Source organism: Fonsecaea nubica, assembly GCF_001646965.1.
Source record: "Fonsecaea nubica strain CBS 269.64 chromosome Unknown Scaff28, whole genome shotgun sequence".
NCBI classification, from domain to species: Eukaryota; Fungi; Ascomycota; class Eurotiomycetes; order Chaetothyriales; family Herpotrichiellaceae; genus Fonsecaea; species Fonsecaea nubica.
This window is the reverse complement of record NW_019173701.1, coordinates 21,325-49,231: the sequence shown is the minus strand read 5'-3', so window position 1 is coordinate 49,231 and position 27,907 is coordinate 21,325. Positions and strand designations below refer to the sequence as shown.

The 27,907-nt window shown below is 52.1% G+C and overlaps 8 protein-coding genes across 8 annotated transcripts; 4 read left to right on the top strand and 4 right to left on the bottom strand.

The window, feature by feature from the left end:
- Positions 1-36: 36 nt before the first annotated feature.
- On the top strand, positions 37-3,606 carry AYO20_05008 (hypothetical protein; the record flags this gene model as incomplete). Its single annotated transcript, XM_022643302.1, has 5 exons — positions 37-182; positions 236-3,174; positions 3,229-3,330; positions 3,382-3,399; positions 3,452-3,606. The coding sequence occupies 5 exons, from the start codon at positions 37-39 to the stop codon at positions 3,604-3,606; spliced, it is 3,360 nt and encodes a 1,119-aa protein (XP_022500639.1).
- A 3,261-nt stretch (positions 3,607-6,867) lies between these two features.
- Positions 6,868-9,114, top strand: AYO20_05007 (hypothetical protein; the record flags this gene model as incomplete). Its single annotated transcript, XM_022643301.1, has 1 exon — positions 6,868-9,114. The coding sequence occupies one exon, from the start codon at positions 6,868-6,870 to the stop codon at positions 9,112-9,114; it is 2,247 nt and encodes a 748-aa protein (XP_022500638.1).
- An 833-nt stretch (positions 9,115-9,947) lies between these two features.
- On the bottom strand, positions 9,948-14,916 carry AYO20_05006 (hypothetical protein; the record flags this gene model as incomplete). Its single annotated transcript, XM_022643300.1, has 6 exons — positions 9,948-10,434; positions 11,355-12,824; positions 13,534-13,941; positions 13,996-14,171; positions 14,220-14,518; positions 14,589-14,916. 6 exons carry the CDS (start codon positions 14,914-14,916, stop codon positions 9,948-9,950), a joined length of 3,168 nt encoding a protein of 1,055 aa, XP_022500637.1.
- A 608-nt stretch (positions 14,917-15,524) lies between these two features.
- On the bottom strand, positions 15,525-16,187 carry AYO20_05005 (hypothetical protein; the record flags this gene model as incomplete). Its single annotated transcript, XM_022643299.1, has 1 exon — positions 15,525-16,187. One exon carries the CDS (start codon positions 16,185-16,187, stop codon positions 15,525-15,527), a length of 663 nt encoding a protein of 220 aa, XP_022500636.1.
- Positions 16,188-16,430: 243 nt separating this feature from the next.
- AYO20_05004 (hypothetical protein) lies at positions 16,431-17,471 on the bottom strand (the record flags this gene model as incomplete). Its single annotated transcript, XM_022643298.1, has 1 exon — positions 16,431-17,471. One exon carries the CDS (start codon positions 17,469-17,471, stop codon positions 16,431-16,433), a length of 1,041 nt encoding a protein of 346 aa, XP_022500635.1.
- Positions 17,472-18,676: 1,205 nt separating this feature from the next.
- Positions 18,677-21,357, top strand: AYO20_05003 (hypothetical protein; the record flags this gene model as incomplete). The annotated part of the gene is made up of 5 exons (XM_022643297.1): positions 18,677-18,686; positions 18,742-18,865; positions 18,917-19,105; positions 19,157-21,209; positions 21,262-21,357. 5 exons carry the CDS (start codon positions 18,677-18,679, stop codon positions 21,355-21,357), a joined length of 2,472 nt encoding a protein of 823 aa, XP_022500634.1.
- A 679-nt stretch (positions 21,358-22,036) lies between these two features.
- On the top strand, positions 22,037-23,670 carry AYO20_05002 (hypothetical protein; the record flags this gene model as incomplete). Its single annotated transcript, XM_022643296.1, has 2 exons — positions 22,037-22,963; positions 23,041-23,670. The coding sequence occupies 2 exons, from the start codon at positions 22,037-22,039 to the stop codon at positions 23,668-23,670; spliced, it is 1,557 nt and encodes a 518-aa protein (XP_022500633.1).
- Positions 23,671-23,746: 76 nt separating this feature from the next.
- Positions 23,747-27,907, bottom strand: AYO20_05001 (vacuolar ABC heavy metal transporter; the record flags this gene model as incomplete). The annotated part of the gene is made up of 5 exons (XM_022643295.1): positions 23,747-24,766; positions 24,820-25,133; positions 26,524-26,599; positions 26,654-27,698; positions 27,747-27,907. The coding sequence occupies 5 exons, from the start codon at positions 27,905-27,907 to the stop codon at positions 23,747-23,749; spliced, it is 2,616 nt and encodes an 871-aa protein (XP_022500632.1).

Below are 27,907 nucleotides of genomic sequence, written 5' to 3'. Positions count from 1 at the left end.
CCTCTTTCCCCCCTCCTCGCCGTACCCTCGGCGGGCATGGGGGGAGACCAGTCACTACGAATTCCCAAGAACAAGAGCACCGGAAATCTGCACCCTGTCAAGCATGATGCACCCGCATTCTCTCAGAGAACACGCTTTTCCTTTGACGCGGGGACTGCACAAGAGATGAACAACCTGAAAAGGTGGGTTTGCACATTGGACATGGAAGATATCAGGTTTGACAAAACACAACCAGGGCTGCTCGTCTCGACCATGATGGCTTGGGCAGATCTGGCCTTCGACGGATCAGACGACCAGGGCCGTCACTACGGACGCCTACTCTGATCTTGGAAGGTGGCGAGTTCGTTGCTCCTGTGCTTCATCACTCCAAGACTGCGCCAATATCTGGCTCATCCAGCAGGTCCGTCTCAACTGGTTACATGATGAGCGGCCCATCTTCGCCTGTGATCGAGGATCTCCACCGTTTCCCGTCAGAGTCCCTCCACTCATTCTCTTTCGCCAAACAGTCGGAAGAAATCCTCCACAGCAGACAAAATATCCTCCAGAAGTCGATCGATTTCGTGAGAGACCGTTCATCGTGGGCGGCAAACCCAGCACTAGCACACGCTCAAGCGCGAGTTAGTGGAGATCCGGAGCTTCAGGGTATGATGGATCTTCTCAAAAAAGCCAATATCATTCCCATCGATACAAGCAACAGTAGAGCGAAGGCGGTCGGCCTTGGGCCACTCACCGGCCCGGCTCAGCTCGACGGGCGCAATGTTTTCGAAAAGAGTTTCAGCCAGGAGTTAGAGAATGCTGAGCACGCGATTGTGAGCCCTGATCCGGAGGAAGCAATGCAAGGACGCAAATATTCTATAGACGAGGACGTGTCACCGAACGAGCCTGGTCTTGAAATGCAGATACCACCCACCAGATCAGATTCCATAGACGCGCCACGCCGGACTGGCCTCAAGAGAACCTACACCGATCTGCATCCTGTATCTCTCCAGCAGAAGCTTATAGAAGCCCTCGCACAACCATACTCAGCCGATGACAACAATGTTGCGCACAACGCTGTGTATACATCTTCAATCACAGGTGTTCCTGCAACGCCTACTACTGGGAATCCCTCGTCCGTTCATACTCACAGCAGCAAGTGGTCGCCAGCGCACCAAGCTGTTTTCCGCACAACTGCAGACGCTCCCTGGACGATTTTGGCAGCTAATGATCTGGCTTGCTTGATATTCGGTGTCACCAGAGCCGAACTTCGGTCATTGAGTATCCTTGGAATCATCCAGGAAGAAAGAAGGCACTGGTTGGAGACGAGGCTGTCCCGATCTGAGGATGTTCCGGAACCAAAGTCCCCGCCTCCTCCAAAGAGTGAAGCGAGGACCACTAGTCTCTCATTGGTAGGGTCAAGAAGTGGTATTACAGCTCGGTTACTTAGTAAAGCTCCCTCTCGAGCTAACAAAACTTCAGAAAGAGCAAGGACGGACGATGGCTCTGGCGGCTACTACAGCCCCAAGCCTAAGAACCACCCGTCAACCAAATCTAGGGGCGTCCTGCTTTGCGGAGACATCGTGCCCATTCAGAGACGAGATGGCAGCAAGGGTGCTGCCAGTTTTTGGGTAATGGAAAAACGCGGTGGGCTGATATGGGTGATCGAAGAGATCACCGAGGATGTCGCATACCTCGATATTGACAGTTCAGGCGAGGTGAAAAGTGCTCATGGTGAGATACACGCCATTTGGGGTCGACGTGATCTCGATGGCACACCCCTCAATGCTCTCCTTCCCAAGTTCCCTTTGGACGCATTGGACTCCCACGACAAACATTACATAGGATATTTCGCAGCAGAAACCGCTGAACATATCCATGTCCCGACTACAGTGGAGGTGTCACCTACAGGTGATCAACTCCGGGTCTCTAGTCTGCCTCATATAGCTGGCGTCATGGTCGTGGACCCAGATACATTGAAAATCACGAGCTCGAACAGCATATTCTCGGCGGCACTGTTCGGTCATCCGAAACTCGATGGTTCGCATATCGCCAATGTGATCCCCAGCTTCGAGGATGTTTTGAGCATTTTGAAACAGGACGATGGGGTCGATCTCGTTGATGGAATTGTCATACCGGAACACACCTTTCGTCGGGCGCGAACTATTCTCTCACTCCGGGAAGGCAAAGAAAATCCTGCCCACATATTCTTACGGCCATGCGGTGTCCCTGCTAAACACCGCGATGGATCGGATATCATGGTTGATATTCAGATGCGAGTCATTCGCAGCGAAACTGTTTTCCCCATGTCAGACGAAGCAGTGATCGAGGAAAAGGACGAGCTTCGGGCGGAGTCAGGTGTCGCAGTGGCAGAGCTTGTCTACGCACTTTGGATCATCTATTCACGCAATATTCATGGCGTGGGAGTCGGTCCGAGCGATCACCATCCAGTGGCGCCTGAACGCTCTCTGTCGCCACCATTGCAGCCGGAGCCACCACCAACGCTTCCTTCTCCGCCTCCCGTGCTTTCGGATAGATCTCAAGACAGCTCCCGACTGTCTCTTGTGGCGGATCAATCCGATGAAACGGAATCGGTCACCATGGATGAGCCGCTTGAACATCCACCTCCACACATGACATATATCTCTCACAAGAAAAAGACTATTGATGACTTTATAATTTTAGAAGAGATGGGCTCCGGAGCGTACGGTCAGGTTAAACTTGTGAGGTATAAGAAAGGACAGTCGAGGAAGATGGTTCTCAAGTATGTGACCAAGAAGCGCATTCTGGTCGACACATGGACAAGAGATCGCAGATTGGGGACCGTTCCGCTGGAGATCCACGTCCTAGACTATCTTCGTCGAGATGGGCTCCGACATCCCAATATCGTGGAAATGATTGATTTCTTCGAGGATGACATCAATTATTACATTGAAATGTTGCCCCACGGTATTCCGGGGATGGATCTGTTCGACTATATCGAGCTGAGGACAAACATGACGGAGGATGAGAGTCGGAGCATCTTTCGCCAGGTGGTGGACGCCATCCACCATCTCCACACCAAGGCTCTTGTGGTACATCGAGACATCAAAGACGAGAATGTTGTTTTGGATGGCGAAGGGCGAATCAAATTGATTGACTTTGGCAGCGCGGCGTACATCAAAAATGGACCATTTGACGTGTTTGTGGGAACTATAGGTGAGTGCAGCAAGAGAACTATGGGTGTGGCGCTTGACTCACTAACGTATGCAGACTATGCCGCTCCAGAAGTGCTTCAGGGCAAGCCCTATGGCGGCAAGGAACAAGACGTCTGGGCCCTGGGCATATTGTTATACACCATCGCGTATAAAGAAAGTGAGTCGACCCTACCTCTGCTTCATTGACGTGTTACTAATCCCTTGCAAGATCCTTTCTACAATTTAGGTAAGCAGTGTTACGGCAGGATCGGGCTGTCTGCAGACTGACTTTGTGACAGACGAAATTCTCGATCACCCGCTGCGGGTGCCTTTTTTGCCATTTTCTGAAGAGTGCCTAGAGCTCATTCGCAAGATGTTGGACCGAGATGTGGACAGACGTATCACCATTGAAGAGGTGCTTGATGACCCTTGGCTGGAAGAAGATGATGATTGAAATGATTGGGTTGATATTTGGTGTGTTTTATGTGCTACATGTGCTAGATGAACAGGTTACGGCCCAGAGGAAAAGGAATGCTTGCGACTTATCATTGCGAATGGCGGACAACAACCCTTTCGACAAGTTGCCTGTCAGGTCTTGGACGCTTTGAGATCTGAGATTGGAATTGAACAGACGCGCAGCGAAGATGGATGAGGGCTCCCCGTCGGCAAGTTGTGGTGGCAGACAGCCAAACATGGCGACGACTGAAGCAGCAGAGGCGGCGTCTTTATACAGGGACGGTTCAGTTCGGTTGATTACCCAATCCCGAGGCTACCGCATGAAGTGCAGGTGTGATGGTTCGCACATTGGATATACGACGGTCTCGAGAACGTGCCTCGCTTGGATGCAACAACGGTCCAAAATCAATCCCTAGCTGGGCAGGACTATGCAGCCCAGTCCAACCGTTGAGTCTGAACGGTCCGACTAGTTGTCCCTCGGTAGCCGGGATGGTACCTTTCCTAGGTCTAGAGTTTCAGAAGCGATGTGGAGCCCTTGAATCAGATTCTTCAGATTCCCTTGAGTCGCTCTGTTTGCTTGTACCTCGCAATGCGTAGTGAGCCCTCCGCAGGGTCGAGGAAACATAGTCCGTAGATCTCAGTGTCCGTCCAATGCCTGGAGTTCCGTATTTCTCACGCGAGTCTGCGAGAAGCTCATAAGAGAGGCCGGGTGATTCTGGGGACGATATTCAGCCGAGTTTTAGAAGACTAGGGGGAAGGACGTGCTACTGCAGGGATCTGGTCTAGTGAAGATTCTCTCTCCAGATGGCGGAGAATCTACGGAGGTATGTATTTGGCATGCCTCTGCCGAAAGTCTGGGGCTTCTCCAAGTTCAAGTGTCTTGGCCAGTAGCGTCGGTACGAGGGATGGAAGCGGTGGCCCAAAAGGACATTGAACCCCGAGTCCGCATTTTGCAGCTGTGGCCGTTTGGGGTAAAAACCCAGCAAGTTCACTGCTACCTAACTGGTGTACCAGGTAGAGCACGTAGAAATGCCAAGTTCGGCTTTGCTCCGAGCAATACGCGGGCGGGCAGTGGAAGGTTGTCTGTCTGGGGAACTGCCGTGCGGTCAGTCAGACCTCAGTTACTCCTCTCACGACGAAGTCGGAACAGGAAAGGGGAAGAAGGTTGAAGCCCTCGGTTCGGAAAAGAGCCCCGGATCAGCGTATTCACAATGAACCTGTCGTCACAGATGGTATCAGAAGTGTGAGAATCAAGGCACAACCCAGGTCAACCATAATCGACTTTATCCCAATGAGCAGTTGGCAACATCCCCATGTGACGATGAGAGACCGAGATACTGAGCGGTCTTAATGCGAGGAGACACTGGCAAAGGGTCACAACCGCAGGGGTTGTAGGTACCCCTGCAGCCCACGGTGAGTAGGCACGCAGGGTTCGCCACCCCCTGCTGTGTGCAGACCAGCCATCGTTCCCAAATGCCTTTCGAGAAGGGGTCGGCCTGCAACCAGCGCCTGCTAACCAAAGAAAAATCGGAGTCCCGAAGATACTGCAGAGGGCCTGGACCTTGCTTTCGCAAGACAAAATCGACTGCATGTCTCCAACTAGAGGCGGAACGACGCACAAGAGGGGCCCGGTCGAGACGAGGTCCGCCGCATGCGGGCAAGTAGAAGGGGATGGCGAGATGGTGGCCACGAGGCAAAGGCGCACTGAAGTGAGATGGGGAAACCCGTTCCTCTTCGGTTAAGCGGACAGGATCCGCAGTGACTGCCCTAGTGTTTAGGCCGAAAACACAGCCTCTGTCTCCATCAACGCACAGCAGCCCAGTGTGTTGTCGGCAGATCTCTGCGGGGGGAGAGGAAAGCGGGTGTCGTCGAGGTTCGGTTTGTTCGTTTGTTCAGTGGTCGAGTGCAAGAGGCTGGCCTCCCCGTTGGGGCTTGCATGAGTCGCGCGAGGGAACATAGCGCAACGGCATCTGATGGTCAGAAGAATACCCTTGAATGGTGCAGAATCCATGTCAGGATATGGGCTGACTTGCTGTGAGCACGCGATGATACGCTGAAAGGGCCACGATAAGGAAAAGCTATGAGACGCTCTTTGTTGATCACTTACCTTGGATGCATCTGGGATTTCGGTATTCAGTGATACCGATAGGCTACTGCTCTGTAGTATGCTCTCTTGATCGGAGCCCTGCAGGGTCGTCAGATGGACAACGGCGAAAGGGTGGGTGCGTGTCTGGTGACAAACGACACTGCTTGGTGTTTTGGAAGGTGAAGTTACTTTGTTCGCAGGTACGGGAAGGGAAGGGGAGGGGCAAGTACCTGGACAGCTTTCATTGGGGGGATGTCGTTAGCTACTTTAGCTGGACCCTTGGCACTGATACGGGCGTGGCCAGCCTATCGATAACGCCGATAAGCCAAATCTGACCCTTTTTCCCCATGTCCCACCACTCACCGAGGTAGGCACGGGAGGTCACAGTAGGAGTGAGTGGTGGCACCGACACTACCAGTCACTCCCCGTCCGTACCTAGGTTGGCCTCGGGGTACAGTACTACATTTTGGCAACCTAACAGTGGCTCACTAGGTACACTATGTACCCAAGCACCCAAGACAAGGTACCTGTACGGAGTTGCCAGTACCTGTTTACTTGTATTTGCCCCCCAACTGCCACTTCCCACTAGTCTGACTGGTGATAGCGGTAGTCAAACTAAACCCACCTGATTCTTGACTTCCCCCCGCCCCGTTATCGTTTGATGGACCCTGTCTCCTACACCGGACAAGATGACACCCACTTCGCTACCACTAGGGAGGTATCCATGCAGACTATCAGGTGCGCTCGCATGTCCGTGCCCATCACCACCATCAATTGCGTATTCCTTGTCTCGGCTCGGCCTCTTAGAATCCTGAATTCATCTTCTTGTCAATGCTGCTCCAATCTCCATCTTTGTTGACACTCTCTTCACCCCGACATTGCACAGTCGCCTGACCTCGCTGTCGTCGCTCAGTCTTGCAAATGGACTGACCTGTTCCTCGGCTCGACATCCTTTGATTCTCCTCCAGAACAGTTGCTGGTCAACTCGACTCTCCTGCTTAACAGAAATTCCTTTACCAGGGGGTGGTGAGGGGCTGCCTCTCCCTCGCTGGGCCTGCTTGATCTGATCGGCAGCCCGTCCTACAGCATCGGCCGCAGCAGCATTTGCAGTTGATCCTGCACTCCAGCTTCTTCTTTGGACGTTGGTGTCCCGAGCCTACAACCACTTACATCATGGAGCAGCAGCAGTCCAGTCCTCGAGCCATACCCAACACTCTCATCTCGTCCTCCTCTCCTCCTCACCCTCGACAACTCGATTCTCCAAGGCCAATAACTCCAGCGAGTCCACTCATGGAGGCACAGACGGCCTTTGACCAGCCCGTAAAGCTGAAAGGTCGACACAGATTGCTACAAGGCCTGCAGCGCATGTCTTCTTCTCCATCCCTCCCCAAGTTGGGTAGAAATCGTTCCAGTGAGAAGGTGTACAAGTCTGGCCAGAAAGCTTCCATCTCCTGCGTCTCTCTCAACTCTCCACCTTCGGCGTACTCATTATCACCCCATGCTTCCTATACCTTTTCCAATGGGTTTTCTACGGCGCCAACGACTCCCGGTTCACCCTGCAGCCAGCAGTCCTACTTCGAGACAAATGCCCGCGTCCGATTGTTAGACCCCAATGAGATAACCACCGTTCCTGTGCCAGTCGATGTCCGTGTCTCTAAACCACTCTCCACTCCGCTTCCTGAAATCTCAGAGAAGCCGTTCCCGCGACGACCCAACTTCAACTTTTGGAAAGATCTGCCATATGAGTTAAGAGTATACATTTTAGGGTTTCTATCCCCCAAGGAGATCATCAGGGTGTCTGCAGTGTCCAAGGAGTGGCATGATATGTGCTTCGATGGCCAATTATGGACGAGCCTCGACTGTCAGACATATTACCAACAGATCACTTCGGAAGCCCTGATTAAGATCATGCTCAAGGCCGGCGCTTTTGTCAAAAACCTCAATCTCAGGGGATGCGTGCAACTGCGGGACCAGTGGCTCAGCCTGGGGACAAGAATGACAAACCAAGAGTGCCGGAACCTGGAGAACTTCAGCATCGAAGGGTGCAAAATTGAACGGTCATCTATTCATTTCTTTCTCCTCCGAAATCCGAGATTGCTCCATATCAACATGCCTAGCATGCAGAACATCAACAATGCAACCATGAGAATCATTGCAACCCATTGCCCTCAACTCGAGCTGTTGAACATCGACTGGTGCTCCCAGATTGACACCAAAGGTCTCAAGAAGGTCATCCAATCGTGTCCAAACCTCACCGATCTGCGGGCCAGCGAGGTTCGGGGCCTGAACGACAACGAGTTCATGCTCGAGCTGTTCCAGCGTAATTCGCTGGAGAGATTGGTCCTCCAGCACTGCGACAGCTTGACAGATGAAGCGCTGGAGACCATGATCCACGGCGTCGACCCTGAACGGGACGTGCTGACTGACCGACCCCTAGTGCCTCCTCGGCGACTACGACATTTGGATATCTCTCGGTGTCGAATGCTAACTGATCGAGGTTTGAAGGCTCTGGCCCACAATGTACCATACTTGGAGGGCCTCCGGACGTGCCAGAACACAACCTTGACCGATGATGCCTTCGAAGACCTCCTACAATCGACACAACGTTTGTCCCACTTGGAAGTTGAAGAGGTCGATCTTCTTACAAATGCAATGCTGATCAATCTCTCAAAGTCAAAGGCCGCACAGACGTTGGAGCATCTGAGCATTTCATACTGTGAGCAGATAGGAGATATTGGGGTGTTGCCACTCCTCAAGGCCTGCCCTCGCATCAAGTCTCTGTGTTTGGACAACACCAGAATCTCTGATTTGGTGCTCATGGAGGCCTCTGAGCAAGTTCGAAAACGGGGCAGTACAACCAAGAAGTCTCAGCGACCCACGAAAGGCCTGGAGCTGGTTGCGTTTGATTGCGCGAATGTCACCTGGGCCGGTGTCCGCGAGATTCTGCAAGGAAATGGCCGCGTCATGCAAGGCCGGAAGAAGTCAGTCGTGCAGACAATTGATGGTGAGGATGAGTTCGGTGACAAGCGTGAATTCCGGAAGGTCGTTGAGATCCAGACCCTACTCTACCCTACGGAAATCATCCATCTCAAAGCGTTCTATGGCTGGCAGCAAACGGTCGAGGAGCATTACAAACGTTGCGTCTCCGGCCGTTGGGGTGCAGCTGCACGCTTGGAACAGAAATGGGCAGAGTGGATGGTCGCAAGCGAAGAGGTCGGGGTTGTCGGTCACGGCTGGAGCTCGAGACGCCGGAGGCGGCGGGCTCGTGATGCCGAGTACCGTGTCAGAGATGATGAAGACGGTGCAGCTCAAGATACTGGGACGGGTGACGAGGAGGGCAGTGGCCAGGAGTTTGCGCTTGGCCGGGCCCCAAGAGGAGGGCGACGGCGCGCCCGGAGTGGTGGTTGCGTGGTGATGTGAGCTGCTTGGGGTAAGTGCGAGGTGTTGATTTGGTTTTTGTTTGTTTCGTGTATATGGCATTGGCAATATGCCGTGCCCAAGTCGCGCATCATCAGAGAAAGCTGGGATATGATCTGTGTTGATATACAACTGTTTGGAGTTGGGGCATTTTGAGCATTTTGGGCATTGGGTCATGTCGAAATATTCGGGTATCTTGAGCCGTTGTTGTGTGACAGCGCGTGCCATCCTTCTGAAATGGTGGATGTTGTGCCCTCTCTGAGAACAGTCTAGGCCAGGAAAGGCTGGTTCTCGCTCGTCACAGCTAGCTTCTACATATAGGAGGCGATTGATCTTCAGCGTTTACGACAAGTTTGTGTAGCCAGACTCTTTGTTGTTTCCTTTTGTCTCCTTGTGTGAATCAACACGACAGGCATGTGAAAGGATTTGTTTGGATTCATGAATTTCATTTCAGCTGTGATTCAGCAAGCTATCGAATGTGCCTATTTCCGACACTACCTTGTAGGCTTTCACCCAGTCCCCACAGGCATCAATGCCTCGTCCCTATCGACCAGCAGAGTCCGTCAAGATGGGAGTGATGTCCCTTTCTTTGCCTTTCTGGCGCAGACTTGGGTGATGATGAATGCGATAACCGTCCGAACCAAGTAGAGAGTGTAGAGAAGACAGACACACCGCCGACAAGTAGAGCCCCGGAGCGCGGCAATGCCATCGCCATCATGCCACGGTGAGAGTGATGCGAGCCGAAAGGGTAGCGAGAGAGGGCGGGAAAGGGTAGAGAGGCGACGCCATGGTTGTCGTTGTTGTTGCTGCGGCGGCGGCTGGCGCTGTTGGTCTGCCTACTCCACCCCCTGCAGTCGCTTCTGTTCCTCATAGTAGTCCTTGCGGACCTCGGACATCTGCCTGGCTGGCTCCCCTGGCCGGCTGAAGATAAAGCGGGCCCACGAGTCACGACCGTCCTGCAAGGCACCGGGCGGCCCTGTGACCTGGTTCCCTTCCTCCCTGGCACGATCCAACAACTTTTCTTCCAGGTCCTTTGGGCCTGAGCAAAATCCCAGCTCATGCCATGACCTACTGCCATCAGCATTGGATCTCAGTTCCTCCCACATCCAAAGCTCCGGCGCTTGGCGGATTACATTTCCGCTCCCATCGCGCCTCACTCGCAGTCGAGGCACCACCAACGGCAGCCCTCCGACGAGAATAGGCTGCGCTCCGGCCTTGGTGACGGTGTCGGAGTGGTACTCGAGCTCGTCACCCTGCTGAACAAAGAAGTTCTCGGGTCGGGTCGCCATGAAATAGAACTTCCACTTGGCGGCGGTCGAAGGTCTGTTAAGAGCAAACCATTAGCGAAGTTCTCGATCAGAAGAGCAAAGTGGTCGAGTGCACGTTGCAAGGGCGGTGCAGGGTAGGGACAACGTTAACAAGGCAAGACTTGTCCACGGCGTGCGATGTGAAACAGGATGAAGTCTTGAGTTCGCAAGAACTGCACCAAGGTCCAAGGAGAGCATGAAGTACCGACCATCGACATCTTTCTTGACCAGCGTTGTTGTCATCTCATGGTGCGCAATTCCAAACCAAGTGACTTTTCAACCACACTGAATGAGGTGGGCGGGACACTGGACAGGAAAGGCGCAGACACCAGGGGCGGGGGGCTTGTGAGGCATCGGAGAAGACAAGAGTATCATATATATAATATAAACAGGGCTGAGGACAACCTCGCCTCTATGATAGAGGCCAGGTGAGACATAAGGAGGGATACGATGTGAACAGAACAGAGGGAGAGACTTACACTTTAAGTAGGGCCGACATGCTTCTGGGATAAGGCAGTGATATCTTGGAGAGGAGAGTCTGTTAAAGCAGCGTCTATCGATTGCTGAAAACGAGCGTATCTGGAGACGATTGTGGTGAATTTGGGGTCGGCAAAGTTTCTAAAGAAAGAAGAGTTTCAAGCGGCGAGATTTTTAAATATTTAAGGCTGTTGTTTACAGAATCACGCCAAGATCAGTTACGCCAAGACTAGTGACGCTCACACAAATCACGCCAAGATGCATGTGAAGTCGCTCTTTGTCACCTTGTCAACATGTCACAATGTCACAATGACGCTTTTTCACTCTTTCACTCCTTCTTTGCCAGCAAGGACGGAGAGTCAAGTTACTATGGGTTCTTGTTGTCACAGACTTATTATACTCTATACATGTGATGAATGTATCCTATGTACGAAGCTCCCGCGTCAAACGAGGACATACAAGCTGCACATCGTGCTCAAGCCCAGAATCATGCTACCCCAAAAAGCGGCGTTATTGAGCACCCACCGGCCCCGAACCAGTTTGCTCCTCTGCAGTGCTACTATCGGCAGTTGAAGCATCATTGCAAAGAAGCCGTACCCACGCAGTTTCTTGGTGATGCAGCCCATGATCAGCTCATGGCCCAGGGCGCTGACCAGAAAGGTGATTGTCATGGCCACGGGAGTCGAGAAGTACGTCTTGGACGAGAAGAAAACGTGTCGGCGCAAGAAGTGGTAGACAGGGATGTTCCACTCCCGGCTGAACTCGAGCCAGTCGCTGGAATTCCACCAGTCTGAGTAGAAATGGCGATCGGCAAAGCAGGTGATTTCTGCGAAAGCGCCCAAGATGTACTCCCAGATCACTAGAAATACTAGGAGGAAGGTGATCATAAACGGAAACAGCATCATGCTCGTGGTCTCGGCCAATATCAAGGCCATTTCTGACAGAGATGTCGTCAGACGCAGCCGGGAAGCTGAATCGGCCAGCACAGGCATGATGAATTCCTCGCTGATTGTGATCATCAAAAAGATGCAGCCGAAGACGGCAAGGGTCTTGTAGAAGAGCTCATCCCATCGGATTTTGGGTGTCCTTGGATACTCGAGCTCGTAACAAAGAGTCGGGCATAAGATGTAGTCTGCATAATTGTACAGTGTGAGGTTTTGGGGGTAAGTGACTTGTCCAAGGGGAGAAGTCAACTCAGTTGCCAAATCTTGCCGGAGCTGGGCCAGATCTTGTTCATCTTCTTTCTCTTCCTCGGAACTCTCTGAGTCCATTTGGCGCAGGCGAGATGGAGAGCTGGGGTATTTGACGGCCCTGCCCAGGTCTGCCGTTTCTGGCTTGTCGAGGGCACGTAGGCGTCGCTCGGTCTCGCTCAAATGGCCATTGTAGAAGGCGTAGGAATGCATCTTCATGAGAAAGGTCAAGGTGTGGAGAGCGAAAAACACCTGCGCAGTCCATGTCCAGCCCAGCAAGAACGGCCAGCTCACCCACAATGCTAGCCATAGTGCTTGAAACGTGCTCTGTATCCAGATTCCAGCTCGTCGCCATCGCAAGACGCCATTCGTGCCTCGTGCCAATTTTTGGAGGGGCAAACTCAGCGCGGTGCTTGCTACCATGGCAGCATCGCTGAGACCCAGAGAAATGACATTCCGGGATAGCAGAGCATATACCTCTACCCGCAGAGGGTGACCCGTCTCTTTGATGTTCCGCAAGCACGTTGTGATAACCATGATGGTCAGACTGATCCAAAAGAGGACGAAGAAGCCTCGGAAATCGCGGTATTCGCTCCGCGCATCGAAGTAGGAGACCCGGGACACGTAGTCGATCGTGTAGAACAAGCGGTGCTTCGCCTGAGCACGAGCGGCTTTTCTCGCCGTGGAAAGGGATTGAACCGAAGGCGGTGCATCTTGAGGAACTGGCGTGGAGCGGCCACTAAGTCTTCAGCGTCAGCACCGCAGTCTTGGAGGATGGAAGGAGGGAACATGCCTGGAGATGCTCGAGGAGACATCGGCAAAGCCATTCAGGCCCTGGCCAGCAGCTCGCAAGGCGTCCGGTAGCGCCCTGGTCGGCCGTGGACGCAAGATGTTTCGCTCATGACTGGTAGAACGAGGAAGCGCCATTGGCGGGGTATACCAAAGGAAGGGAAAAAAACAGAAAACGAAATGCTAAAGATGCTGCAGAACAATGTACACGATAGAAAAGCAGGCATCCATGATTCCGGATGCTCAAAATCCAAGGACCTGCCGTGGTGCTAAAGTGCAAGACTGGATCTTCGGGCTCCCTGAATCCGAATGCGCAGACTGACCATGGATTGTCCTAATGTCTGCCGGAAACGGAGTAATCAGCACAACCATGCCCCAAACTCAACGTCCTTTCGACGTCAGGCTCACTTGGCTCACTAGTCACGGCGTCCATGATGATAAGGCGCGCCGATTGGGTCTTTTGTCGGCGGCATCTTGGATTTTGAGGTGGTGTTTGTTGTTGACCCTCTCGTGATAACTGCGACCCAAGACATCTACTCCGTGAGTTTCCTACTGGATCGCTGGGATATTGGCATGGATGAATTGCAGAGATATCAGCTCCGGTTCCGACCAGCAGCTCTACATAGTCTGACACTAGATTGACCTCCAGGGGCCTCTACCACTGTGGAATTGTCTTTGCTCCAACGCCATCGCAGGCGAGGCGACAGAATGCTTCTTCAGCCGCAATTTCCTCGTTGTCATCATCCCTTCGGGCAGGGCAGATCTTTCGCCCAGCTTGCTCCTCTTCCTTCACATGCTTGTATAGCACGTCCCTCACAAGGTTCTTAAAGTAGATGACACCCTTTTCATTGTGCGGGTGTAATGGTCCCTTGACATACGTGTCCATATTCAAGTTGCGCTGCACGGCATTGCAGAGATCGAGATCTTCCTTTTCGACCTGTTTGAAGAAGGGGTTCATGGTGTCAAAGTCTTGATCGGAGCAGTCTTTGTGGCGATAGACCTCATATTCCAGCTTTAGTGATGTTGCAGATATTGGTGCGAACCGCGTGAGATATGTTATTCCATCACTGTCACTCTGTCAGCAAGTCGGGCCAGTGCCACTTCACATCGACACCACGTACGATATTAATATAGCAGCATTGGGGAAGAAGTAGGTGGGCTGCACCCCGTACTTGTGCTCAACACTGTCCAATGGCTCTGAGTAGTGCTCTATCCAGCCTTTAATTCCCTTGACATCGTAAGTGTCGAGCTTCGTGGTGGCCAGAATGCCTGGATGTGCAGTTGTGCAGTGGTAACACTGACAATATCATCAGCTTGAAATGGTTGAGGCGGACGCTTCCATTACCTCGTTATAGTTGTCCACCATGGCCTTCCAGTTGTACTCCCCCTGCATCTCCCATGCGTGGTCAAATGTGAAGTCATCCATGGAGAAGTCTTTCTGGCGTGGCTGTTCGTCGACTCTCTCGAAATGATCTTCCCAAGGGATGGTTGGTGGATTGGCAGCATCGAGATTGACCCAGACAAAGCCGAGTCTGTCAGTCCGCACATGGACACTATACAGCGAGTATTGAGACTTGTCAAAGTTCTCTGCAGTCTCAAAGCGTGGAGCCTTTGCGAGGTTGCCGGAAAAGCCATAAGACCATCCTAATAGACATCGATCAGCGGCAATGCCGTGGCCGAGATTGAGTGCTGTGTGCCATGACTGCCAACTTACCATGATATTTGCACGCGAGAACACTAACCTTTCCGCCCTGGCCACTTTGTTTCTCGATCACGGGATACGCTCGGTGTCGACAAATATTCAAGAAACCCTTGAGTTCATCTTGTCGGTCGCGGATAACGAAGAACTTGTAGCCGGCAATCTCGAAATTCACGAACTCCCCAATCTCTCTGAATCGAAGAGAATGCGAGACACAGAGCCATTGTTTGGAAAAGATCGCACGTTTCTCCAGTTCGTACATGCCCTCTTCGCGATACCAGGATGCTGGCAGGGTGGTGCTGATCGGGCCATGAGTGCCCACGCCATTACTGGTGCATGTCATCTCGAAACACTCATGAGATTCTGGTAGTCAGCTGCGAAATCACCACAAAGTTGTAAAATCCGGTTCCGAAGTCCAAGCAAGATTGATGCTGTGAATCCATGGAATATGTAGACGTAGAATCCCTCACGGTCGTCTGTGCTGCAAGGACTCACGGTGGATCTCTAAGTATCCAAGCGCATCATAGAATGACTTACTGCCGCCAGGCATGAATTGCTACCAGCTTGCATGGTAGGCGAGTATCTCCACGCAAAGCCGCTCGGCTAGAGCTATGTCGTGGTCCAGAGTAAATCATTGTCAAGGATGTTCGCAATTTTGCTTCGGATTGAGTAAGGTGTAGGAGTATTCAACCAATAACAGGAGGTGCGATTATCCTGCCTAGACGGAGTATTTGGGGCTCCTGCATTGGCCTCGCATGCGGCGTAGAACAAAAATGTATCAGCGGTGTATGCAACGGAAATCACCATTGTCGAGGTCTAGGAGGAACCCAACGGGGAGCATGCAGATAGCCAGTGCCATATTCTAGCTTCTCTCTAGGGCCAGGTGTTGGGCCCGTGTGGTGGTTTTCCGGCCTTTCACTCCACCCTGGCAATTTGGAAGCAGGGTCAGTATCACTCCTCTACATATTTGTCTCCTCGAATAGTGAGGCCCTGGTCTAGAAACGGTTTGATTCCCGGAAGAGCCTCGGGATCATGACCAATATCCCGTCCTGCTCGAAACGCCGCGTTCAGATGTTGAGTGTGCTTCCCGTTCTCCGAGTACGAGCAATCATCGAAGATAGTGATTCGGAGTGGCTCGAAACCGCAGTAGCCGAAGATGCCATATCTCCACAAATGATGAATTTGCTTGTCATAGCCCCATCTATCGAGCTGTTGGGAAGTCGCGCCGGCGAGCGCAAGGACTGTACAAGGCCGGTGCCTCAATAAACTGCCTTCAGGATTGCGCTCCCATTTGTAGCACCAGCCTGCGGACCAAACCCTGTCCAGCCATCCCTTCATCATTGCAGGCATTTGGTACCACCAGATAGGGAAAATGAGGAAAATGGCGTCTGATTCTTCCACGAAACGCTGATGCTCAAGCACATCCTCGGGCATTGGCACACCTTCAAATTGTTCCCAGTCGCGTGAAGTGAAGATCGGATTGAAGCCTTCTCGGTACAAATCAATGATCTTGACTGTATGACCTGCGCTCTCTGCCCCTTTGATAACTTGATCCGCGACAGCGCGAGTAAAGGACTCCTGGTTCGGATGACAAAGCACGACCAGGACGTGCATTGTGAGAGTCGCTGTTATAGGTGTTATAGGCAAAATTTGACTGAAAGAATGCACAGAGGGACAGGAAACCAACGGCGTTGGAGACAAGCAAGAAAAGGAAGACAGACCAAACCCCCATCAGACAGGGCATCAGTACAGACATTTAGCGCCAGCTTTCCATTCTTCTTCCATCACGGACTAATCCGTGACCGATATTTGTGGGCCAAGCGATGGGGAGCACCTCGGATGTGTCCATGGCCATGGTCAAATCATCACAAATTGCCAGTTGTTTTGGACCAATAAATCTACCCAAAAGACATCTGATCCCTGGTCCATCAGCCTCCAGATCTCTAACACTAACAACTTCATGCGCCAGATTGTATTGAATGGTAGGATGTCTTGGATTCGTTGAAACCGCGTGACGACCAATGCCCTAGCTTCCGTCGCCGTCATTTGGCCGTGAAGACTAGAGTGCTCGTGAGACCGCGAGATTCCAGGCAGCTGGTAACATATGTCGCACTGTATCTCGCCCTCAGATCCAGAAGGACAAACCGCCCTCTGCGAAAGCACGCCGGACACAATCAAGAGCAATATCGCTTCGATGGTCCGAGTGCCTGAGTTTTTCGAGTTCTGCTCCAGCACCCGGAGGACATGAAATGCCAATGATATGAGATATTCCGCGATCGATCTCGGGGTCTCCGAGACCCAGGTTCTCGCGGCATGCGAGGTTTCAGGGGGCAGCTTGCAGTCTAGCAAATTGGGATAAGCACAATAAAGCAGTAAAAGCCCGCACAGTTGATATGCTTGGGCGATGTTGACCAGGTCATTGACAGAAGTATGAGGATCTTGCGGATCCAAAACCATGTCGGCTGTGGGAAGTTTCAAAGAGACCAATTGATGTTCAAGGTTGCGAGGCTCCTCATTACCAGCGAGTCCGCAATTGAGCGCTCCTGCAGTAGTCGTCGCTTGTCGAAGGGCGGTCCTACGCTGCGAGAGGACAAGGCGGCCAACCTTCCCCAGAAGGAGTTGAGATTCTGGAGAGATTCCCGTCAAGGGATGAGGCATTCGTGGTTCTGGCATGTGCTGAGGAATTGGTGGTGGGTCTTGAATTTGGCGCAACTCCGGGTCGCAAGCAAAGGATAGCATCATCCACCAGTACACCAGGAATTCGGCGAAGAATTGGGTCGTCTTCAGTGGAACCTTGGGGTTCTCTATGAGCAGTTCGGACAGCAGTGCAGATGCACCGTAGTAGTGTTCCAACCCAAGATCCTTCCAATCGTACCAGCTACTGCTAAGGCCAAACATGCACACAACGAAAAGGACTTCTGTCTTTCGAACTGGAATAGACCTGCTAATGGTTAGAAGGCTGGAGGACAATCCACCGAGAACGACAAGGCGCGCTTCATTCACACCCACACAGTGTCGACAGTTAGTATCGCTGCCTGATCGGTAGATACCGACAAAATACTTGAATGCAGAGTAGAGGAGAGGCGAGCGCCTCCACTCCGAAAGGGCCGCAGCACGAAACGGGCTGAAGCGGCCATCATAAATGGATAGAACTCGGGATAGAACTCCGGAGTACGAGTCGAGGAGTAAGACGGAATCCTGGAAAATCGACGACGATCGTGGGCATGCGGATGCACTCACGACGTTATCTGACGGGGAGTGCTTGGGAAATAGTATCGTGAGAGCATCCTGTGTTGATCGTGAACTGACGCTTGCGTCGTTGTACCCTGAGGTCCTGTCTACATTCAAGAGTGGGATTCCAGTATTACGCCATGAGCCACTAAGGAAGGAAGAAGAGATCTCTTGCTGGTGAGAATTCTCTGGAAGGAAGTTGGACCTTGGATCTGTGGCACCCGAAGGAGCTGAACTTGGTCTTGCAACTCTCTCGTATTTCAGGGACCATCGGAGCGGTCGTCGGTAGCCAGGGCAGAGCCAGCCTCGGTTGGCGCCTGAAGCTCAATCAGATTGTTGTTGTCCAGGTTCACCATGCTTGAAGCATACATCTGGAGCAAGCAGGGTTCTTTTGATCACATTTGACATGGGCCTTTCGACAGGTGGCACATCCACCGTGAGAATACTTTGACATCGTAGGGCATTATGGGCGTTTCGACGAAGTGTAGCTATGTTGATGGAAGGCTTTGTAACATCATCTTTTGGTGCCTGCAGTGAGGAGTCGATATGAAGAGTGGATGGTTTACACTCTGTGCGGACCGAGTACCTGTGTCTGCGTCTACCGTCGCCATGGCGTTAGTGCCACGGCTCTTGGCGTGACACGGGCATCAATTGGCTGCGATTGAAGGACACTTCTACAAGATGCCTCAGGCGGTTCTTGACCTGACGTCCCAACTCTGTATTGTCAATTCTCCCAGACATCCTAGTGTCTCCGTCATCCTCGCCCGCAAGCCAATTCTAGGGCCAGCCCAAAGGATTATACAACCGTGCCGAGACCCATGAAAGAGTGAATATTCTTGGACGACCCCGACTTTGGGTCAGCGTGAGCCAACATGACCTCCCGTCAGTCACCCTGTATCCCGCATGCGATGCTCGAGGCATACTGACAAGTGTTCAGTCAAGCAATTCATCCGCAATGTGCGAGCCTCCAAAACCATCGCAGACGAGCGTGCCGTCGTTCAAAAGGAGAGTGCCGCAATCAGGGCTAGTTTTCGGGAAGAGAGCGGAGATTCCAACATTAGGTCGCTCACTACAATCGCTATGTCGGCAGGGATGTATCTGACCTGAAGTAGAAGGAACAATGTTGCCAAGCTGTTATACCTTTTTACGCTGGGAGAACGCACCCATTTCGGCCAGATAGAGTGCCTCAAACTGCTGGCCTCTCCCAGATTCGCAGACAAGCGCCTGGGCTATCTAGGCACGATGCTGTTGCTGGACGAGAATCAAGAAGTCCTCACGTTGGTTACGAATTCCCTGAAGAAGTACACACGCATTTCGACCCCCTACTAAAACGTCTTGCTGACCATCCACAGCGATCTCAATCACTCAAATCAATATGTCGTGGGCCTAGCACTCTGTACCTTGGGCAACATTGCCTCCGTTGAAATGTCCAGAGACTTATTCCCCGAAGTCGAGACCCTCATATCCACCGCAAACCCCTATATACGTCGAAAGGCTGCGCTCTGCGCCATGCGAATATGCCGAAAAGTCCCAGATCTGCAAGAACATTTCATGGAGAAGGCCAAGGTGTTGCTGCAAGATAGAAATCACGGGGTCCTCCTCTGTGGGTTGACGCTGATAACGAGCATGTGCGAGGCAGATGAGGCAGAAGGTGGAGAGGAAGGTGTGGTTGAAATGTTCCGGCCAGTTGTTCCACACTTGGTCCGCACTTTGAAAAGCCTGACGAGCTCGGGCTACACTCCTGAGCATGATGTCTCCGGCATCACTGACCCATTTTTACAAGTCAAAATCCTGCGGCTTTTTCGAGTGTTGGGGCGGGGAGATGCTGCCACCAGCGAGCAGATCAACGATATTCTCGCACAAGTGGCCACCAATACCGAGTCCACGAAGAATGTTGGAAATGCTATACTGTACGAGGCCGTTCTTACCATCCTAGACATCGAAGCCGACTCGGGGCTGAGGGTTCTGGGTGTTAACATCCTCGGGAAATTTTTGGCCAACAAGGACAACAATATTCGGTATGTTGCACTAAACACTTTGATCAAGGTAGTTGCCATCGAGCCGAATGCCGTCCAAAGGCACCGGAATACGATTCTGGAGTGCTTGAGGGATCCCGATATCTCCATCCGACGGCGGGCACTGGATCTCAGTTTCACCTTGATTCGAGAGGACAATGTACGAGTGCTCATACGAGAACTTTTGGCCTTTCTGGAAGTCGCCGATACCGAGTTCAAACCCGTCATGACAACGCAGATTGGCATTGCTGCCGATCGATTTGCCCCAAACAAGCGCTGGCACATCGATACTATGCTGCGAGTTGTCAAGCTGGCCGGAAACTTTGTCAAAGAGCAGATTCTCTCGTCCTTCATTCGCCTCATTGCCACCACACCCGATCAGCAAACATATGCAGTCCAGAAGCTATACGCGGCTCTGAAATCGGACATCACACAAGAGGCTCTGACTCTTTCTGCTGTCTGGGTCATCGGCGAATATGGCGACGCTCTCCTCCGTGGTGGCTCGTATGAAGAAGAAGAACTGGTGAAGGAAGTTAAAGAAACCGATATTGTCGACTTGTACACCACAATCCTCAATTCGACATACGCGAATCAAGTGGTGACTGAATACATCATCACTTCCGCAATGAAGCTGACTACAAGAATGTCCGACCAGTCACAAATTGAGCGGATAAGGCGCTTGATGAATTCCCGAACTGCCGACCTTAGCATTGAGATCCAGCAAAGAGCGGTGGAATATAGCAACATGTTCGGGTACGACTCGATTCGAAGAGGTGTCCTGGAGAAAATGCCGCCCCCGGAAATCAAAGAGGAACAACGAGTTCTTGGTCAGTCCGCCACGCCTGCGAAGGACAAGAGAAAGACCCTGAAAGCGAAGACAAATGTCAAAGTTGCGAAAACAACAGAATCAGACATGCTCCTCGATCTTATGGGCGGATCGGACGTGCCCGCTGTCGACACTAGCGCTACATTGAACGGTCAACAACAGACAGCAGACCTGTTAGCAGATATCCTTGGAGGTGGGAGCTCAGTTTCAAGTCCTCCGCCACAAACAAAGAGTCCTGCACCACCTTCCAACACGGATGCCATCATGGACCTGTTCGGCAACGGAACTACGAAACCCGCCAGCCCTGCACCTGTTGGACCACAATCACACCCTGTGTACAACAAGAATGGTCTGTCCCTTGCGATTCATGTCTCTAGAAGTGGTCCCGCAATACAAGCCATTGCCAGGTTTAAGAATAGCTCCGCTTTTGAGCAATTGTCAAATGTCGGCTTGCAGGCGGCAGTCCCAAAAAGTCAGAAGCTGACCTTGCAAGCGATAAACAAAAGCACGCTGGGACCTGGTGACGAGGCTACTCAGGGCATGAAGGTGATCGCAGCGACGGGGGTAAGTCTCTCCAAATCTTTGTCATGTCTCGCTTGACTAATTGCTCGATTAGCCTCTTCCCACAAAACTCCGCCTACGGTTGAAAATCTCATACGCCAAAGATGGAGGGGCACCAGTGACCGAACAAGTCGACTGGACAGAGCCATGATGTGCCCAAATGCTTCATTGCGTGTGCTTGTGCATACGGGAGAACTCCACCTAACCTGCCTGTCCAAAGACATTGGTCTAGAAACTGGTCAGCGCGTCCGCCGAGCGCCCGGTCATTAGCCCACAACCCTGTTATGGCAAAGATTCATTGGCAGCCCAAACGACAAAGGAGAAAGGCATTGTGAACCCGAACCAAGTTAGGCTCGAGCCTGACTCGGGGTGCTGAAACATCTGAAAGCGCTGCGGATATAGCGGCAGCGACCAAGGCAATATCGATCTCCCAGATATTGAAACCCCATAAATCTTCGTGTTGATTCGACTGTGGCTTGCGACGCGACGGCACGGAAAGCGTTCCGCCCCAAGGCAATGGTTGCAATCCCACATCTTCAGCCTAAAAAAAGATCTCCAACCACCCTTCACGTATCCATCTAGATCATTTTGTGCTGTTCCTGAGTAACTCCGCACACTTTCGCCTCTCGTCCTTTCGATGGGCGGAAGAAGGCCGAAGAGCTCGACCTGGGTAGAGAAAGGTTTCTACGGCCACCCTCTTTGCTTCGAAGTATATCTTTGCTGCTGAGAGAGTTGTAATAGCTCCTGGAAGGTGTCGCTGACCTCTGGTATTCAATTTTATGTCTATCTTCTTGATCGAGACTCCCTTGGCCTGAACCTTTCAAGGAGCCATGCTGCTTCCTCTCTTGATATACGCCCTCCCCATCCTTTTCATATCATATCTCTTCAGAGTTTACGTCTCCCTCTCCTCAATACCGGGGCCCTTTGCCGCGCGTCTTACCAATATCTATCGCCTTCTTCTTGTCTACAATCGTGATGCCCACGAGAAACAGCTCATACTCCACAAGAAGTATGGGAACCTCGTCCGACTGGGGCCCAACTGCATCTCCATTTCAGGGTCGCAGAGTTACATCCCTCAGATCTACGGGATTGGCAAAGGCCTGGTGAAGTCCGACTTCTACAGTTGCTTCCAAAACATCGTGAATGGACGACGGGCGGCCAGCCTCGTGGCCATGACAGATGAAAGCCAGCATGCAAGATCAAAAAGGCTGATTGCCCATGCATATTCGCTGAGCACGCTGGTCGAGTACGAAGAACTTGTGGATCGCACAACGGATGTATTTCTACACACTTTGGAGGAACAATTCGCTAGCACGTTGCCGTCACCTGGACGCGTGCTTGATCTGGGACGCTATCTACAGTTCTTCGCCTTCGACGTCATCGGGGAACTCACTTTTAGTCGGCGGTTGGGTTTCATTGAATCTGGTACCGATGCGGACAACATCATCGAAGCGATCGGGGCGAATTTCTCCTACTTCAGTGTCCTTGGACAAATGCCTTGGCTGGACGAAGCCGTCCTGGGGAAGAACCCTTTGTACGTGAGATACTTCCGGAAGAGCGTCAGTTCCCCAATCCTGCTGTTCGCCCAAAGACTGCTGAAGGAGCGATTGAGGGACCTGGAGGAGGCCGGCGACGCAGATGACAAGGAAGATAAGTTGAACAGACCGGATTTCCTAAGCCGATTTTTGAAAATCCGAAAAGATGGCACAGAGGGAGACGAGACCTTGACCGACGCTCAGATTCTATCAAATCTATTTGTGAGTCCTTCTGGGAAACCCTTCTTCCCAGCTTCATATCATCACGCCCTAACCCTCAGCTTTGGCTTTGCAATTAGATGAATATCAATGCCGGCAGCGACACGATCGCCTCTACTCTCCGCGCCATCTTCTACCATCTCCTCAAAAACCCAGACTCCCTCGCGCTCTTGACCACCGAGCTGGACTCAGCCGCAACACAGAAGAAAATCTCCAGCCCGTCCCCGACGTGGAACGAGACCCAGCAAAACCTCCCCTACCTGTGTGCCGTGGTGAAGGAAGGTCTCAGGCTGAATCCAGCCTTGTCCTTGCCGCTGGAGCGCGTCACCCCCAAAGAAGGCCTCACCCTACAACACGAAGACGGCACCAGCACCTTTGTTCCTGACGGCACTGTCGTTGGTATCAATCCCTGGGTCTTCCACCGCAGCCCGCACGTCTTCGGCTCCGACGCAGAGATGTGGAACCCAAGCCGTTGGCTCACCACCAAGGAACAGGAAACCAAGCACATGGAACACAGTCTACTCTCCTTTGGTGCCGGGAAGAGGTCCTGCCTGGGTAAGAACATCGCAATGCTAGAGCTGCACAAGCTCGTTCCAGCACTCCTCATGAAGTTCACGATTGAGTTGGACGACCCTACGCGGGAGTGGGAAGTAAGTAATGCTTGGGTATTGAACCAAACGGGCTTGAACGTCAGATTGGCATTGAGGTAACAGTTTTGCATTACGAATGAATCGTATCATTGGTGTTACAAAGTCAAAAAAATGTTTCAAGGACCACCACTATCGATCAGGGCCAGCGAGGCGGACTCGCCTCGATTACCTCCACCAAGACTTTGAGAGATCGCCATATGTCTTCATCCCATGACCCTCTCAAACCTTCGATCAACCTTTGTCCGATAATGCCAATGCCTGCCTGCATGGCTATCGCTCTCTTTCTTAGTGCGTACTCGTTAAGTTTAATCGACGATTCATCAGGAAGACCAATCCCCAGCATTTCTCGTGCTTTATCGGGGATTCGATGCAAGCTTTCATTAGACTCTGCGGCCTGGGCCCAATACCGCTCCATGGGGACGACCTGGCCTTTTAGTCGGGAGAAGTGGAGGTCCACAATCACCCAGGCCGTGATTGCCGAAATGAGCAATAAGGATGCAGAAGGAAATATTCGGCCAAGAGCCTCGATATAGACTGTGTTTGAGATTTGTGGGTTCCGCAGCTCCATGACAACAGACGAGTCGAGACAGAGCATGCCATCAGGGAATTCGTCAATAGCGACGGTGACCGCGTTGAGCGCCCTTTCCAGCTTTCGGCATCGTGACCATTTCGCGCTCTTGACAGAAGGTGACAATCTTGAAATAGACTGCGCGTCCATTTCCAGTGTCTTCCAAATCGCCCATCTCTTCTCTAGCGTTGGAGACGATCGATCGCTCTGCATCCTCCGAGGAGATCTTCTGAAGGGGTCTGTCGATATCCTGATGCCGGTGTCGATGTTGTCGGTACCGCGTGGCTCCGTTGCGCTTGTCCCACTTCGCAGTGTCAAGGCCATAAGCCGTGGGAAAGGCTCGGTCAAGGGAGGTGAGGCTCCTGAGACCGGAGGACAGACGCTGTCTGAAACGTGTGACTTGAATTGAGTCACATCACAAGGAGTGTCATACGGGCTGAAGGCAGAGATCTCAACATGCGCTTGCTTTGGTGTAGATGGAGCACCGGTGCTGTCGCCTGGCAACTCAGACCTCGACTGGCTAGACGGCGGACGGTGGATATGGATTAATCTTGGCTTGCCTGGTCCAACGAGAACGGTGGCGATCATCTGAGAAGCAGTTAGTGGGCTTTGAGCTGGAAAGAAAATGTACGAATATATACCATTCCATCCTCGTTGTCGTCTGTGCAAACAGACGTGCAAGGACGTTGCACGACTTGATAGTAGCGAGCCTTGAATCGCCGCATTCTCTCTTCATGCGACGTGGTATTGGCTAGCCACCCAGATTCGCCCGAACAAAGGGTGTCTCGATAGTCGTCGTCACGCGGAGTCACTGGCGTGGATTCAGAGGCCGTGCTTAGATTGTCGTCCTCAAGTGTACCATGCTCAGAGGGTTGGCTTCCTTGGTCTTGCTCGTCGCCGTCCCGATCATCGCAGTAATACGACAGTATATGGAGGCTGTCCAATGAATCGTCGTCTGGGATGGGTGTGGTCAGGCGCTCGCATGGGTCGTGCAATCTGAAATACTGTTGTCCTTTCTGAAGCGTTCCCACAATAGGGCTTGGAAGCAATGGGCTTATAGGGGTTGAAGTTGTCTCATTCCGAGCCAGAGCACGCAAATCGCTATAGCTCGCCAACATCCTGCGCAGTCCGGGAGAAGGCAGAGTTGTGGTAGGGCAGTCGTCCCCCCAAACAAGAGGAGGAGATTCGGGTAGACGTAAAGGAGAGGCTGTCTCCGAGTTTGCCAGGGAGGCATGCGAAGTGGTGGTCCGCGTGCTGACTTCAAATAACCCGCTTGAATTCGACTTCGCAGGCTTGCACCGATGAAGGAGCCTTGATAGTTGTGTTCTGGATGGATTTCGTGAAGGCTGGAAAGGTGAAGGGGGTGGTGTCATTTGTCCCCCCCTCAAACATTGGGTCTGAATGAGCGGCAGGGACTGGCCTCGATGAACAATTGATGCGTCGAGGGCGTGAGAAGGGATCAAAAGTGCCATAGTGTTTGTGTGGGCTCGAATAAGTACGGTGCGGGTGTGGCTCTTCGACGAAGGAGAAGATGAGACATATATTCAGGGGAAGACAGAGCCTGGCTTTGACGCGTGTTGGAAATCCAACTGCCACTGGCCCCCGATCCTTCTGCAAGACGCGTGCAGCCGTTCCTTGAGTTCTTCCCTTGCATCGTCGTCGGGTATGCGATTCTGTGTCACACGCCATGGTCCCCCTCTTTGGAAGCAGACATGTCCAGCCACCTTTGGGAGTATTGAGGTGCAGCAATTCATCCCTTGCTTCAACCTAGCCTCAGGGTACACACCACAATTGTGACAGACTTGCAGAGTCGCAGGGTTTGTTGCACCGCATAGCATGTCATTCAAATTTGAGAGTGAAGAGGCAACCATGTAATTGTCATGCCTTACATGACGGGGTACAGAAAGTTGACACCGCATTTTCAAATCCAGCGCCGAGGGCTGCCACTTGGAAATTGCCACTTTCCAGGAAGAAATCAGAGTTGCTGAGGCCTGGGATCGAGGCGTTAGGTATTGTCGCAAGACTCGGTTCTAGTGTCATCGAAGCTCATTAGAGGAACAGGTTTCTGTCGCTCGGTGGTTGGACAAAGTTTTGAAAAGATCATGTTGTAGCGCCAATTCACCCCTAGAACATTCCGAGGTATCTAGAGACACCCGTTCACCCCTCAATTGTTGCATAGTAAGGCATTGCTTTGTTAGAAGATAGCCCTGAAGCTCCAGTCCAGCGGCTATTTAAGACTCGTAGAAAAAAAGTCGATGCGAGGTTGCATTACAACACCAGTCTCAAATTGATCGCAGTCTATATATGCTCTATTGGTTCTTCTGGCAAAAGTGCCTCGTATTCACCGGTTCGCCTTTGCGGAAACAGGGCTTTGATCGGTGGTCTGACGAGGTCGTTGAACATGAATGTACCATATACTAGCTGCAGCAACTGTCAGTTATGTTCCCTCCTGGATCGGTTGGTGTTATAACTCACCAAGGCAAAACCCAGCACCTGGAGCCATTTGAATGACTCCCATCCAAGTCCAAGCGAGACAATCCAAATGAAAAGCGTGCGGCAGGTATCAATAATAGACCGAGAAGTGGCGGATATGCTTCGAGTTACCGAGAGGCCGAAGAAGTTGAAGCCGCCAATAGAGACCATGATTGCGAGACTTGAAATGCCGATTGCACGGTTGCTGAACACTTGACGATAGCCTTCCTCGGCATCAAAGTATCCGTACTTCCCAGCTTTGGTGATGCCAACCGCCAAGTGCAGAATGACTTGAATTATGACGGTGACGACGAAGCCGAACAAGCCTTCCCACGCAACCACCTTGAGTGGCTCCAGGGCGTAATGTTCCAGGATCCATTCTTCGAGGCAGAATTGTGTGGCGGTGAAGATTTGAGCGAATGCGATCAGGAAAATACCCAGGATTGTGCGCAAAACTGTAGGATCCACCGATTCCAGTACAACGTCTCTCACATTGAGTATCGCGTGCCGCACCAGCTCCAGGCTACCCTCCTTGGGTGCAGGAGAGTTCTTATCGCCAGAGGAAATCGCCCCAGCCAGGCCAACCAAGGCAACCCCTAGCACCACAATGAGAAGTGAGACCCAATGGTACAGATAGAGCTTTCTCTTCAAGAACAGGACACTAAACAGTCCGACAAACAGAACCAGCGCGCCTCTGGTCATTTGGTATATGGAGGCAGCCACAAACAGTAATCCAACGTTCATCAGGGTTGTGCCTGCAATGTCACAACATGCTGGAAGTCCTAACAAAACGACCCTCCAACCCTCAAGATGCGCTCGATCGTCGGCGTTGGGTAACAGCGGCTTCAAGGCGGGATCGGTAGCATCGCGTGAAGAGGCCGGCCGGACAGTGTCATCGTCCTCCTCCTGCTCCTCCTCCTGGTCGTCTTCGGCATTGACAGGTCGGTGGAAGAGAGGAGTATCTTTGGAGCGAAGGATCACATAGCGGTACAGGTAGAAGCCCAACATGACAAGCCAACATCCCATCTCACCGATGAACATTTGTACTCTGCGCAGGTTAGCGATCAACAACTTTGAGTTGAATACTGGAACTTACGTCTGGATGACTGGTTGTTCGAACGTCCTGTGATCGTTCGGGTTCTTGCTTGTGCAGCCCCTTACGCATTGTTGATCTTGAAACTTTGTCAGAAGTGTGTTGGCGCACCCAGTGACCAGCATCATTCCCACGAGGAATGGTATCACTGCTTTGGCGGCCAT